The 14,051-nt window shown below is 47.6% G+C and overlaps 2 protein-coding genes across 5 annotated transcripts in view; both read left to right on the plus strand.

The window, feature by feature from the left end:
• The window catches only part of shisa7b (shisa family member 7), a 56,365-nt gene extending 49,270 nt beyond the window's left edge, over positions 1-7,095 (plus strand). For all 4 annotated transcript variants that reach the window (XM_062056655.1, XM_062056657.1, XM_062056659.1 and 1 more), the window contains 2 exons: positions 5,629-6,010; positions 6,071-7,095. In XM_062056655.1, coding sequence (XP_061912639.1) covers positions 5,629-6,010; positions 6,071-6,479 — 791 coding nt within the window. In that variant the 3' untranslated portion in view covers positions 6,480-7,095. The remainder of the gene's footprint in view (positions 1-5,628; positions 6,011-6,070) is intronic.
• Positions 7,096-7,778: 683 nt separating this feature from the next.
• LOC133655966 (zinc finger protein 865-like) lies at positions 7,779-13,792 on the plus strand. The gene is given in 10 exon segments (XM_062056651.1): positions 7,779-8,194; positions 8,441-8,561; positions 8,772-10,429; positions 10,432-10,659; positions 10,662-10,691; positions 10,694-10,815; positions 10,817-10,928; positions 10,931-11,814; positions 11,817-12,639; positions 12,642-13,792. Coding segments are annotated over 8 exon segments (3,936 nt in total). The 5' UTR covers positions 7,779-8,194; positions 8,441-8,561; positions 8,772-8,976; the 3' UTR covers positions 12,926-13,792.
• The last annotated feature ends 259 nt before the right edge of the window (positions 13,793-14,051 follow it).

The raw sequence follows: 14,051 nt of genomic DNA on the forward strand, positions 1-14,051 counted from the left end.
TCATCACATGCTGTGTCTCGGTTGGCGCACCTCCGTACTTACACCTCGCATTTCGAGTGCATAAGTGCGCTCATGCTGACAAGTACGGCAAAATACAGTGCACTGTTATGGAAGTACTATTGTAGCAAAATTATAAGCAAATACATATCTCAGTCGGTATATCTGTAATCCAATGTGTGTGTCTGTGTACTAATGCGTGTTTCTGTATCTCAATGTGTGTGTGTGTGTAATCAGAGCTGCATGTGCGTAATTTAAATTGACTGTATTATTATTGTCTGTGGGTAAGAAAAAATTCTGTCTGTTCGTATTTTGTGTGTGTGTGTGTCTGTGTGTGTAAAAGGATTTAAGCAGTGGTGTGCCGTCAGGGCCAGCAAGGCCTTCTCTGCTGGCCAAATATAACCAGAAATCATGATCACAATTAAAGATAAAATAATTTTTTTATTTACTTTCCCTAAATGTCTAAAAGTATTCGTATTCTCTTCATATCATATTATGCTCGTTCCAGTGCTGTTGTTTTTAGTTTTAGTTTGTATCCAATCAGAATGGAGCTAGCTTATGTTGCCATGCTTTTTTGAAATCTGCCTGAGGCCTTCAGAATCAACAATGCGGGCGTCCGTGCACTGTAAGTGAACGGGCACATACAGTTGATAGACAGTTGAAATAGCCAATCAGATCACGAGTTGTTGTCAGTAAAGCCTTTTAGACGGCCTCACGTTGAATGTGACATTTATGCGTCCTGTGATTGGATACTCATCGGGACCGTTAGCGGATGAGTTTGAGAACACATAGAGTTGAGACAGTTGCGATAGCCAATCAGATCACAAGTTATTGACAGTAGCCTATCTACGTAGCCTGATGTTAACGAGACTGTGATGGGATACACACTTGTCATTCCAAAGTGAGTATCCATTCACAAGTTTCAATTTAGCAGCCATACCAGGATAGCAGAGAAGGAGAACAAAATGTTGATTAGGTGGCAGATATATATTTGCAAGGCCATTTTCAAGAAGGATATTTAAAGAGAAACTACATATTGTGAGACCAACTAGCTAGCTCAGCTGTTCTGGCGATGAAATGAGAAAATGCTCGCCATTTCCACTCGAATAAGCCGACGACGAGGTGTACCACTGGCTTATACGGCATCGAATAGCTTCTACAAATTGTGAGTTCAAATATTTTATTTTTTCACTTTTAATATGTTTTTTGCAATTTAAATTTTGACAGTACCACATAAGATATGTTTTAATTGCTGATGTGTTTTAATTGATTTTTAAATGCGCCAGAAAATAACTCGTTTTGTACACTGTTGATGTGTTTCAATGACCAGTAGGGCATAAATGTGTTCTTGTATAGTATTTCTCCAGCAATGGTCATGTGGTGACATAAATGATGGTATTTTGAGAGGTAATCATTGAAGTCGGACATCACTGAAGGCCTAGGTGGGAAACGCACGGCCCGCCACTGGATTTAAGTGAAGCAGGAAACCTTGATATGCTGTCTTTTTACACATGGCTTTTTGCTACAATTTTGCCATGAAAGAGTGTGTGCGTAATCATATTTGTGTGTGTGTGTAATACAATCTGTGTGGGCTTACTAAGAGTTGTGTGTGTGTAAAAAAAAAAGTGTGTGTCTATAGTCAGATTCATGTCAAGCAGGAACCCTGATTGGCTGTCTTTTTACACGAGACTTTTGCAACACTTCCGCCGTGTAAGAGTTGTGTGTCCACGCAGCGATCTGAACTTGTAAAAAGACTAGCCTGTCAGCAACTTCACCTTTCCTTTACCTACACTCACCACCAGACGGTGCCTTGCACCTACTCGTACTAGTGTTGGACTTTCCATGACTTTCGGTAAATACAAATTCCTGTTTCAGCAGTCACTTATTAGTATTTTGTACTCAAATAAGTTGTCAGTAATGTTATGACGTAAAGCAGCCAAAAATGATTGCATTTTCTCCTTCGATGGGCGGGGACCACTCAGAAATAGCTAAGAAGCTGTGCCATTCGGAACAACAAACTATCCACAGTTCGTTTGAAGGTTCGGATGTGTAACCCCAGTTAAAGTGTAAAGCCGCTGCTCCTTCACATTGAAAGGAGCCAGAAGCGGTGGTTCGGACATGTGTTCAGGATGCCCCCGGACACGACCATCCGGTAGAGGGCCGGGGGAAGACTGTGGGTCTCACAGTCACTCTATTTCTAAACGAGCCGCGCCACCCGACGGAGCAAACGCGATCATTTTTGGCTGCTATACGTCATTACATTACTCATAAGTTCTTTATGTACAAAATACTTCTGACAACTAAGTGACTGCTAAAACATCAACTTTTATTTACATGAAGTCAAGGAAAGTCCATGGTTCTTAGTTTCAACATCCACACAAGTGTGAGTGGGCACAAGGTGCTGACTAGTGGTGAGTGTAGGGAAAGAAAAGGTGAAGTTGCAGGCAGGCAAGTCTTTTAACAAGTTTGGATGGTGTGTGGCAAAAGTCCTGTGTTAAATGACAGCCAATCAGTGTTCCAGCTTGACATGAATCTCATTAAAGACATTTTTTTTAACACACACACAACTCTTAGTACGAACACACAGATTGTATTACACACACAAATATGAGTACGCACACACAACTCTTTTACAGCAGAAAAGTGGCAAAAAAATCATGTATAAAACGACAGCCAATTGAGGTTTCCTGCTTCGCTTAAAACCTTTTGCACACACACATTGAAATATGGACAGATAGATTTAACCCGCAGACAAATCATAAAATGAACAGACAACTTAAAACACTCACATGTGGCTCTGAAATAAGTTTACTACAATAATACTTCCATACACTGTCAGTATACAGGTTTTGCTCTCAGAGAAGTCATTCCGCAGTTCTGGGCTGTGTCTCAAATTGAATACTTCCGACAGCACACTTCCATAAGTGTACTTAGTTCCTGAAAAGCAAATTATGACGGTGTAGTTCTGTCCCAAATCCAGTACTCTCACTGCGCGCTTACCGTAAATGATGGAATATTGATCCTCATTTCCAGTCATTGGCACAGTACTGTAGTGTCAAACTCAGGAACTAAGTACACAGAGTACACAGTATACTTACTTAAAGCTGCCATATGTAATAATTTAATGTCAAGTCATCATTAAATGGCCCTCATATGTCAAAAGGCATTATTAAATCATGTTCTTTTTGAATACCTCTAGAACTGTAACGGTAGTTCAGCCGGGATATGCTCATTTCAAAATTAGATTTACAGCCCCGAAATATTGTTATTGTTTTCATTTTGATGCCCCGCCCTCCACCATTTGACCAATTACAAAGTCTGTGAGTGTGTCACATCCAGGTTGCCAGTTACGCACCGCCCTCTTCGTCTAGCTACTGCCCCTGGTAAAGTTACTAAACATGTCAGACCTCAGTAAATCTAAAAGGCCTGGTTACGATTCTCAACTTATTCATGACAAAGCCAGGAACAAAACGAGGATTTGAATCGGGGATGCCTTTGAAAGATGGAGACGATTGAAGGCGGGGAAGATTTTTTTCATCTGACGCCAAACTTGCTAGTTTCCTCCTTGATAGGTAAGTCAGGCATTTACGTTTTCTTATTACTTGTAATATATGGAAATGGACATTTCGTATGTAAACTATATTGTCCAATACAGCCTATAACCTTGTCTAACAAGGCTAGTATGTTCTTGCAACGAATGCTTAGCATGCTAACCGGGTCAATGACACATCGACATATAGGCTAACGGGGGAAATATATGCCTGTTAGCCTAAATGTCGATGTGTCATCCAACTTACAGGGCAAAATATATTTTCCACAAATAAAACCTATGTGGATATGGGTAGTGTCAGTGCCTATTTTGTACTCAATATGCTGATACGCAGGGGAAATGGGTTCTAACATTAGCACGGCTAATTGCGGTTTCTGGTACTGTATGTGCATCAGGCACATATAGGATGGTATTTGCTTGGCACAATATAATGTTTTACATGTAATGTAATACTTTGTGTATTGACATGGTAGTCGGCTAAATGATTTTGCATAACGTGGTTTTTGCGTAACGTGGGTTAGCACATAAAATTACACTCTGCACTTAAAGATGGTGATGCAGGTTCGATGCAACATGGAGTTATGCTGAATGAAATGTGGCGGTAATTTTACTGTTGGCCTTGGCTTGCCATCAAAGTAGGCCTATGCGACACATAATATATTATATACCATTATATATAATTATTTCGATGGTGGTCCGTACGGTCAAACTAAACATTTTAGCAGGGTAATGCCAACAATCTGTCTCGACTCCCAAAGAAAATATTGCTGCGTAACTTTGCAAATACGTTTGGCTAATCGACATCAGTAAAATGTGGCATAATTACTTAGTAAACCATCTTGCAAGTAGCATAAACAAGAGAAACCTACAGCGTAGAAATCGTCGATTGCCATTTGAAGTTCCTTGGAGTAGGATTTGGATTCGGCTGCGTATCTGGCAACCTCAGTCATGGAGAGTGGGAGGGAACTACAGAATTTTGACCGTGATTGCAGTACCATTTCAGGCCACATTACTACATATGGCTCCTTTAAGTACACTGATGGGAGTATTCCATTTGAGATTTGGCAACAGTGAAAGGCCAAAAAAACAATAAAGACATTTTGTTGTAATTTTGGAAGGACTATTCTCTGTCTGCCAATCGACACAGTGCCCTGTGTATCGCTCTGTGTTTTTAGCTACCCTAGCTCTGAGGTAGCACCCACACCCGGCCCCCTTTCGGGACCTTCTTCTTCGCATCGCTGTGCCCATGTGGTCCATATCTAAAACCCGCCACTGCTGCACAGCTTCTATTGTATTTCTATACACTTGCTAGATTGGAATTGACGAATTGTCATACCTCGTGGTTATCTGCAACACATAACGGAGCATCACAACTCAGGACTGGAGCTTCCTCACGTTTTTGTCATTTCCTGTTTTCTCATTTTCCTTTCTCTTGTTGTCTCTCTAGGGGTTTCAAAATAAAAGCATGAAATATATCTTCAAAATAAAAGCATAATATATATAAAGTTTTCCCAATCTTTATTGAGACAAGGCACATATCCTACATTAGAAAAATCTCATAGCAAAAATATTTTCTGTTATATGAACGGCAACATACATTAATTATGTGTCTTCTGCCATCTAGTGGAAGAGCTTTGAATGGTTGTGCCTGTCATAGATTAACAAATATACATATATTGTGTGGAGTTTGCATGTTCTCCCCTTGACTGCGTGGGTTCCCTCCGGGTACTGTGGCTTCCTCTCACCTCCAAAAACATGCACCTGGGGATAGGTTGATTGGCAACACTAAATTGGCCCTAGTTTGTGAATGTGAGTGTGAATGTTGTCTATCTATCTGTGTTGGCCCTGTGAGGAGGTGGCGACTTGTCCAGGGTGTACCCCGCCTTCCGCCCGACTGCAGCTGAAAGGCTCCAGCACCCCCGCGACCCCGAAAGGGACAAGCGGTAGTAAGTGGATGGATGGATGTTTTAATTCGATAAGATATTTCGGACTATTTAATTGACTGATGATTACCTGTATTATTGTTCCAACCACTGATGTAAATGCAGTTGTTGTAAATAGCTTATTGTTGTTCCCCTCAGAAAAAGAGCTGGATGAATATTCTGGCTATTATTCTGCCAAGCGTCGCTCCAACAACGCTCCGCCCTCCTTCCACTCCTCGCAGCACCACCTACCCTGGGGGGGCGACTATACGCTGGACTCCAGGGGCACGCTGCCGCTCAACGGCTCGCGGCCTCGCCTCCACATGCCGCCCTCCACGCCCAACCCGTACCCACTGCCTATGCAGACACACTACACAGGCTCCAGCTTTGACCGGCCGCCGCGCCGTGTCCGCTCGCAGGACCAGCTGCTGGCGCTCGGGGAGGGCAACACCTTGTCCTGCCTGTCCAAGAACCAGCAGCACCAGTACTACAAGGCCATGATTGGCGGGAGCAGGAACTCCACCTCCCAGACACTCCGCAGGTGAGAAAGACGCTTTGCCACTAACCATAAGTCCATCATGCGAACAATGTGTCTTTCCAGATCTCACGAGCGGCTACTGGTGTCTCCCGATCACCTGGATGAGCGGCTGATGGCGATGGGCTTGATGGCGGGAGCGGAGAGAGGCAACATGGTGCCCACGATGGGTCGCCTGAGCCACCACCAGAAGGCCCAGTCGCAGCAGAACATCTGCGTCACGCCCTCCATGGACCGCCACCATATGATCAAGATGAACTCCCACCCGACGTCCGGCCACGAGCACGAGCGCAGTGTGGCCGTGCACAGCGGCTGGGACGGAGGAGCGGGCTCTATGGGGGGCCACCCCAACACCCGCCGCATGGCTTTTGCCAACAAGCGTCAGAACACCATCGAGCAGCTCCACTTCATCCCTGGCGGTGGAGGGGGAGCCCACGCCCTCCGGACTGGGAGTAAGAACGAAGTAACCGTGTGAGACGCAGAGTGTGGAAGAAGAAGGGCTGAGAGAACGGCCCCCACCCCGCTATTTAAAGAAACCAACTGTTCAGTTTTGTCCGCCATGTTGTAAAAAACCCAAAGTTCCTTTTCGGATGTTTGGTGGCGTAAAAGTACAACGACACCAGCGCCAGAACCCCACAACCACGCCTTGTCAACTTCTTGTACTCGTTAGCGACACAGCTACATCCTATCGCTGCTTAGTGATTCATTGCTAGCTGGCGTGATAGCTGACGTCTGTGAAGAAGCATTTAAAGGCCCACATCCTGCAAAAACCTACTGGAGAACTTTCTAGTTTGGAACGTTACCCTTGACCTCATCCAAACCTCAGCAACGCCACCAATGGGACTGTGCTCACCGCCCCCCTGTGGATGCCTGCGACATCACGTGTGTGTGTGTGTGTGTGAGTGTGTGTGGGGGGACACACTAAGGGCTATAACCAAGTAATGACGTTTGTGTGTCTGTGCAGCGTCTGCGTCTCGTTTGTGGAGGCATGCTTGTTCTTTACTTCCTGTCTGAGGAGAAGGGACTCAACTTGCTTTAAATTTTTCTTAACCCTTTTTTGTGTGACTTCCAATACACTCAACATACATGTGCACGCGCGTGTATGTGTGTTTATTATGAGGCTTCCATTTCAATAAACTCACATGACACTTATTATAACTTTTTAATTCATGTTTTCATGAAAGAGCTGATGCAATCAAATGGAGTGATGATGTCATAGCCGGTGATGATGATGTCACAGTGTGTGTGTGTGTGTGTGTGTGTGTGTGTAGTCCATGGTCATATCAATTTTTAACGACCATCCATTCATTGACAGCTGAACTCAGAGGACTGGAGAAGAAGAGCCCCAAAAGAGAAAAACATTAAAAATTAAATGTTTCATGCTGTCCGTCATGCATGCATGTATGTGCGTGAGTCATATTTTATTTCGTAAGCTACTCTGCATACCTCAAACTGTAAGATACTTTTATTTACTCCCTATAATGTTTTGTCTCTCCAGGATGAAGGCCTCACTAACTTCTTTGTACAAACCATCATGTTAGACAATGATAACTACAAATAAATCATTTTAAAGCGTCTTTGTGTATGCTTCAGACTAAAACTAGGTACTGTATACAATATTAAGTTATATAAAATACATTTATTTAATTAACCCCACACAGCGTATAATGTAATGCATAATATTAATTATTTTATTATGTCTCACGCACCGTTGATTTACAGCAGAGTAGCACTTTTTTGCAGAGGGGGTCAAAGGTGATGGTCTGCCAGCGACCCACCCGGAAGTAGTGCACCCACACCGGAAGCGACCATTTTAGGGCTCGCAGCCTCCTAGGAGCCCTGGCCTCGCCGAGGTGGGGGGTGGCGACACCGAGCACCGACGCGGGGCGGATAGCAGCCCACCGCGGAGAGAAGGACCACCGAGGTGGTGGAGGGCGAACAAAAGTTGGACTTATAGGCGAAGGCGCGCGCCGTCAGTGCGAATGAGACAATGGCGGCGCTCAGCGACCCGCAGAGGTTTAGTTAGCGGGCTCATAGTAGATGGAGCGGCCGGCCTGGCTAGCTGTTTGTCCGGGGATGAAGAAAGAGGGCCCGTTGTGGCCAGCAGCGAGTCACCGCTCGGCGCTTTCGTCTCTTCGGGCTCATGTTGTCTGACATTACTGTGAACCAACCCCCTTCGAACACTTTGAGGTGAGAACGTCGTCCAAAAAATGTGCAGTTTTAGGAGACACAACGTTAGCTGATATCTTAGCATCGAGCTAATTAGAAGCTAAGCTGTTAGCATTAGCAGCGTAGCTCTTTCCCCAATTATGTTGTTGTTTTTTGATTAGTCTCCATATGACGTCACTGGACGTGTAGTAACTGTTCACACGCATCTTGTACGCGGTTATTACCAGCAATTAAAAAATGTTGTACTGCCTGGCCTTTTTCTTTTAGCTCGTTGACGGCTTGGATGCTATCGTAGTCTGCTGATGGAGGCGACAACAAGTTCACACTGCTAAGTGCTTCTATTTGCTCGTCGACCCATAATCAACCCCCACGGAGCTTCTAATCGCAGGTGAGATGCAAACACGCCACCCTGATGCAAATGGTGAAAGTGTCAACAATAACAAGGCTGCATGGAGGAAGTAGTGATGCCAGCTCTGATGCTAACTTTGATTGACAGATGTAACTGTACTGCTAATTGTTGACATTAGCAGCTAATGCTCAGAAGGCTGCATAACATATTTATGACCTCATGTTTGCTTTTCATGTTGTTCTTCCTCAGACTTCCAGAATAAATTAGCCGAGTGTGGGCTTCATCCTTGGACCACTCACTTCTCACATCATTAGACAATCAGCACTGCCAAAGAGAGACTACAGACTTTTACCTTCATATCTCGTTAGGACCTGGCTGGTGTCAGTTGACTTCTTTCATTGACATTTTTCTGTGGCGTGACCTCTGGACACTCCGCCATTTCCCGTTGTGGGAGATGTTCCAGTTCAGCAAATACCCCATGGAGATATTAGAGATGCTAAGCGGACACCAGGCTCACCAGTTCAAGGGTCTGGGACTGGAGCGTCCGCTGAGCCACCAGCAGCAGGTCCAGCTGCAGCATCAGCAGCAGCTCCAGCAGCAGCACCAGACCTCCGCAGAAACCTCCGGTAGTCTCCTGACCGGACTCGGCCTGGGATCGCTGCAGACCTCTCGAAGTAACGCCTTTGCTGACTCTTCCTCGTTGTTCGCTAAGATGAGCGCCCCACCCCCATCAATCGCGCATCAGAGCCAGTCATCGTCGTCTCACAGCTCCAGGAAGTCCAACAAGATGAGCAGCAGCAGCGGGAGCTCTTCATCAGCATACCCACAATTCCTGCGACCTTTTCACCCGGCCGAGGCGGCGTTAGCTCAGGAGCAGCTCCATTCTGGAATAGGACGCTTTGACTTTGGGGGGAGCACCACTAGTGGGAGCGCGGGGGTCATCGGGGGAGTGGTCAGCTCTGCACCCCCGCCTCCTCCGCTACATCCAGGTATTTCTGTGGCCCAGCCCTCCTCTGGACTTTCTTCTTCCTCTACCTCCACCTCTGTGTCAGCTTCCAACAACTCCTCCGGTGGTACAGCGGTGCCCCTAGTGGGCCAGTCAGACCCCCGCAGTCTCCATCAGCAGTTCAGCTGCATGCTGGCTGCCAACCAGTACTTCCTGTCAGGAGTGCCAGCCAACAGCAGCCTAGAGCAGTTCTTGGTCCAGCAAGGTACTCACAACCACTTGGGTCTCGGTCTTAGTCAGGGGGCCACTGAGTCTGCTTCACCCTTAGCCCCGCCCCCTGGCCTGCACTCCTCTCACAGCCACGCAGTGCCGCAACCTCAGCAGCAACAGCATCTGACCCCCCACGCCTTATCTCACCCGCACAGCCACACCCACCACCCTCACCCGCTCCACCCGGCCCCTCAGCCCGCCCCTTTGGGTGGGTTTGACTTTCAGAGCATTCCTGTGCTGTCCTCCAATCAAATAGCTTCACTCATGCAGCAGGAGGCAGGCATCCCCCTTCCCCTACCCCTCCATTTATCCCTGCACAAAGACGACAGCTCAAAGTCAGGGGATAGCTCGTCCACGTCTGCCTCCGGCGGTGGGGGGAGCAGGAGGAAAAAGGCTATGGCGGGCTACCTCCCTCAGAGGAAAGCGGAAAGTCACGCTCACAGCAGCTCCAGCAGTCACCGTCACAGCTCTTCCACTGGCCTGTTGGGAGGAGCCGCAGGAGGCGTTGGCATGAGCGGCATCGGTGGCGGGCAGCAACATTCCTCTCTCCTTCTGTCACCGTCTCACCAATCATCTTCCACCGTGTCGTCTTCGTCGTCATCTGCCCCCTCCTCCTCAAACTCTGCCTCTGTGCTCGTGGACAGCGCAGACCAGCGCTTGTCCAAATCCAAGAGAGACGCGGCAGCAGCTCTTCTGGCCAGCCTGAAGCAGAAGCCCTGTACCACTGCGGAGAGTGCGGAAAAACATTCACCCACCTGTCCAGCTTGCGGCGCCACCTGCGCAGCCACGGCCTGACCCCCGAAAGCCACAGCAGAAAATCGGACTGTACCTCTCCTAGCCCGGAGAGGATCTTCTGCTGCGGCGACTGCGGGAAGAGGTTTAAAAAGCGGGGTCACCTCATCCAACACAGCGTCACGCACTCAGAAACCGACCGTTTATCTGCAACATTTGTCAAAGTCCTTCAACCGCCGCGAGTCGCTCACGCGTCACGAAAAGATCCACGACGAGAAGCCATTCCGGTGCCCAGCATGCGGCCGCTGTTTCCGCGAGAGCACCTCCCTCCTTAACCACGCCGCAATCAGGTGCTTGTGGCAAACCTCCACGAAGTTCCAAAAACCGGGCTGGCGGTGGCAGCTCATCCAACCCAAGCAGCAGTAAAACGCGGCGAGATAGTGGTCAGTCGCGATGTCAGATGAGGTTGCTGTCATTCCCAATACGGAATACAACAGAAGTCGCTACCCCCAACCAGGCGTCTATGACGGGGTGGTGGACGACTACAGGCGCTCACAGTCGTCATCGCTGTACTCGCCAGATGAAATGAACAGCCAAACCCTCCGGAAAGCCCCTCTAGCGCCAACTCTTCACCCCCACCCTCAGAGTCAGCAGCACCACCTTCCACTCTCTTCCTTATTGGACGATTCTGAGGATGAGGTTACAAGCAGCGCCATGTCGGCCATTGCTGCAGCGGCAGCAGCCTCGTGCAACATTAACACAGAAGGCAGGGAGGGCGAAAGAAGTGATATCATCGGAGGGCTGTTGGGGGGATTGGGGTTTGGTAACTTAGGTGGTCCGTCATCCTCACCCAGCCTAAATGGTTCCACCATGCCGCTAACACATCACAGCCAGATCCCCTCAAAATCCAGGAGACCCCGAAAACCAAGAGAGAAGAGGGACCCCAATAATATTGTCAGGAGGAGGCGCAGCCCAGCTCCCCCCGGCGATGGCTCCGAGCGGCCGTACGGATGTCAACTGTGCGGAAAGCGCTTCCGGCGGGCTGAGACATTGCGCCGCCACAACCGAGTCCACACAGGCGAAAAGCCTCACGCCTGCGACATTTGCGGGAAGACGTTCCGCGAGCCTTTCCACCTGACTAAACATCTGACAGTGCACTCTGGTCAGAAAAACTACAAGTGCAACCTGTGCGGGAAGATGTTCGCCTACGCTCAGAGCCTCGTCAGACACGGCAAGCTGCACCGCAAAGGAGAAATCGATCATCAGGGACGAAGGATCAAAGGAGCTGCCGCTGCGGCCGCCGCCGCCATCAGTCAGGTGGCCAACTCTGGAAATTCTGACTTTTCTCGTCTTGTTCCCAAGAGGAAAAGTCTCCAACATCTGGCACCCCCTCCCAGAGGCTGTACACCTGCACAGTGTGCTGGAAGTCCTTCCGCCATTATTTCCACCTGACGGCGCATCAGCAGACTGTGCATGGTGGCGGTGTGGGCCTGGAGAAATCCTTTCGTTGTGAAGTTTGTGGTAAATCCTTCGCCTATTCAAACAGTTTAGTACGCCACAAGCTGTCCCAACACGGCATTGACCGCAGCGGCCAGAGGGTCAACAACTCCCCAGCGCCGGGATACTCGCCCATTTTCTATGACTCTGGCACAGGCTCCGCCTACAGCGCCTCATCTCACATGCAGCAAATGGCTAGCCAACCTCCTCCGCCTCAGCAGCAAGAATCCCAGCACCCGTTTCATTACCGGCCCAAAAACTTCACCAAGGAGCCTGAACAGATAAAAAAGAAGCGAAAGAAAAGAAGGCGTGTGGTCATCCACAGCATCATGAGGGACGGGAAGCTGGTAGGCGTGCCGCTCAGCAGAGAAACACGCAAGAAGTTGTTGATGCTGAAGAAGAGGAGGGGCAGACTGCAGGCTCACATCAATAAAAAGAAACTTCTGGCGCAGCTGAGGGTCCGTGGTGGGGTAGCAGCAATCAAGTCCTGGTCAGGAGGGGCTGTGAAAGTTGCAGGGCTAGTGTCCATGGACGTCCCCATCAAGCGTTTCCCGTGTCCCGTCTGCCCCAGCGCCGCCTACTCCAGGAGGGGCTCCCTGCTGCTGCACCGCGCAGTGCGACACCCGGCGAGAAAGTGGGGCCGCCGTGCCCGTCTGCAGTGTGTGGTGTGTGGCGCCGCAGCAGCTCCTTGCTTAAAGCCCTCAAACACCGCGGCCACCACCTCAAGCAGATCTCCTCCCGGTGCCACAGATGCAGACGGCGCTTTTGGAACCAGCGACTCCTGGACCGACATAAGTACTCGTGCCGTGCGTCAATGGTGGGAGGAGGCCTCGGGAACTGGGCACTCACGAAGATTAAGTCCCCATTGTCCGAGAGCAACCATTCGCCAGTCCAACTTACAATGCCAGCTCTGGTCCCGCATGAGCGGTCATCAGTTCTGACGGATTACGCTCAATAATTGAAAACAAAAAAAAAACACCTTACTTTGTTAGATTAGATTGTTCTAATTTGTTTTTTTTTTTTTTTACTATCCAAGAGGCAAGTGACAGCTGGCAGTCTTTTTACAAAAGGAGAAGAGGGAGGACCTTCCTCAAGCTTCCTGGGTCCATGTTGACCCGATAGTACTGCAGAGTGGACTCAAAGCCACCTGGTCACATGACATGTTTTAGTAGCAGCTGTTTAATTGATGTTAGTGCACATTGAAACCACAACACTATCTTGTCTTGTCTTGTACGTTTTCAATTAACCTCATTTGTCTCGTCACTCCACAGTTAAAGATGCCTTATTTGGTCAAAGCAACACGAGGCGACACTTGACCTTTTTAAGACAAAACTATTCATGTAGGAGTGTAATGTACAATTCCTATTATATTTTATTATATATTATGGACAACTCGCTGTTTTTTACTCCCAAGTATCAGTGTTGCTATTGTGAAAGGGGTTGGGGGAGGGCTGTTGTACACGTCCACGTGTTCTTTTCTCTATGACACTTTTTGTAATTAAACCGTGTACACATACTTTATGACTTAGCTCCTATACATGTCTTCATTTGGTTTTATGTACAACTAAAACATGTAATATGATTACTAAATGATTATTATTTTCTTTGCATAAAAGTGACTTGTTGAAAACCCTGAAATTAAAAAAAAAAAAGGCAAATGTGAAATCTGTTGGCGTATATCTTTTTCTAGATCATGTGCTGGCTTTGACAATATATTGGTAGTTATGTGTTAAAATGTTAAAACAACTTTAACCTAAGCAGTTTTCATTTTGTATGTTGGAAAATGTTACTCATGGTGAATTTTTGACTTCGAAATTGCCAACTACATGTATTGTCCGCATGATGGCGCTATTTATAACATTTCCTTCCTCTGCTGTGTCACGTTTGTGAAGGCGGCGGAGATGTTGTCCTCTTGTGACTGTCACATCATTTGTGCCCCAGGGAGGAGCATGACTGTAATGTCAACAGGAAACTTTACAATCGTCACATTAAGACACTAAGATGTTTTTATCCCCTTAAACGCAAGATCGTTTGTGCGAGTGCGTCTGCAACAAGACACTTTGACATGTATTAGTATTTCACTT

The sequence above is a fragment of the Entelurus aequoreus genome, linkage group LG08 (genome assembly GCF_033978785.1).
Source record: "Entelurus aequoreus isolate RoL-2023_Sb linkage group LG08, RoL_Eaeq_v1.1, whole genome shotgun sequence".
Lineage (NCBI taxonomy): Eukaryota > Metazoa > Chordata > Actinopteri > Syngnathiformes > Syngnathidae > Entelurus > Entelurus aequoreus.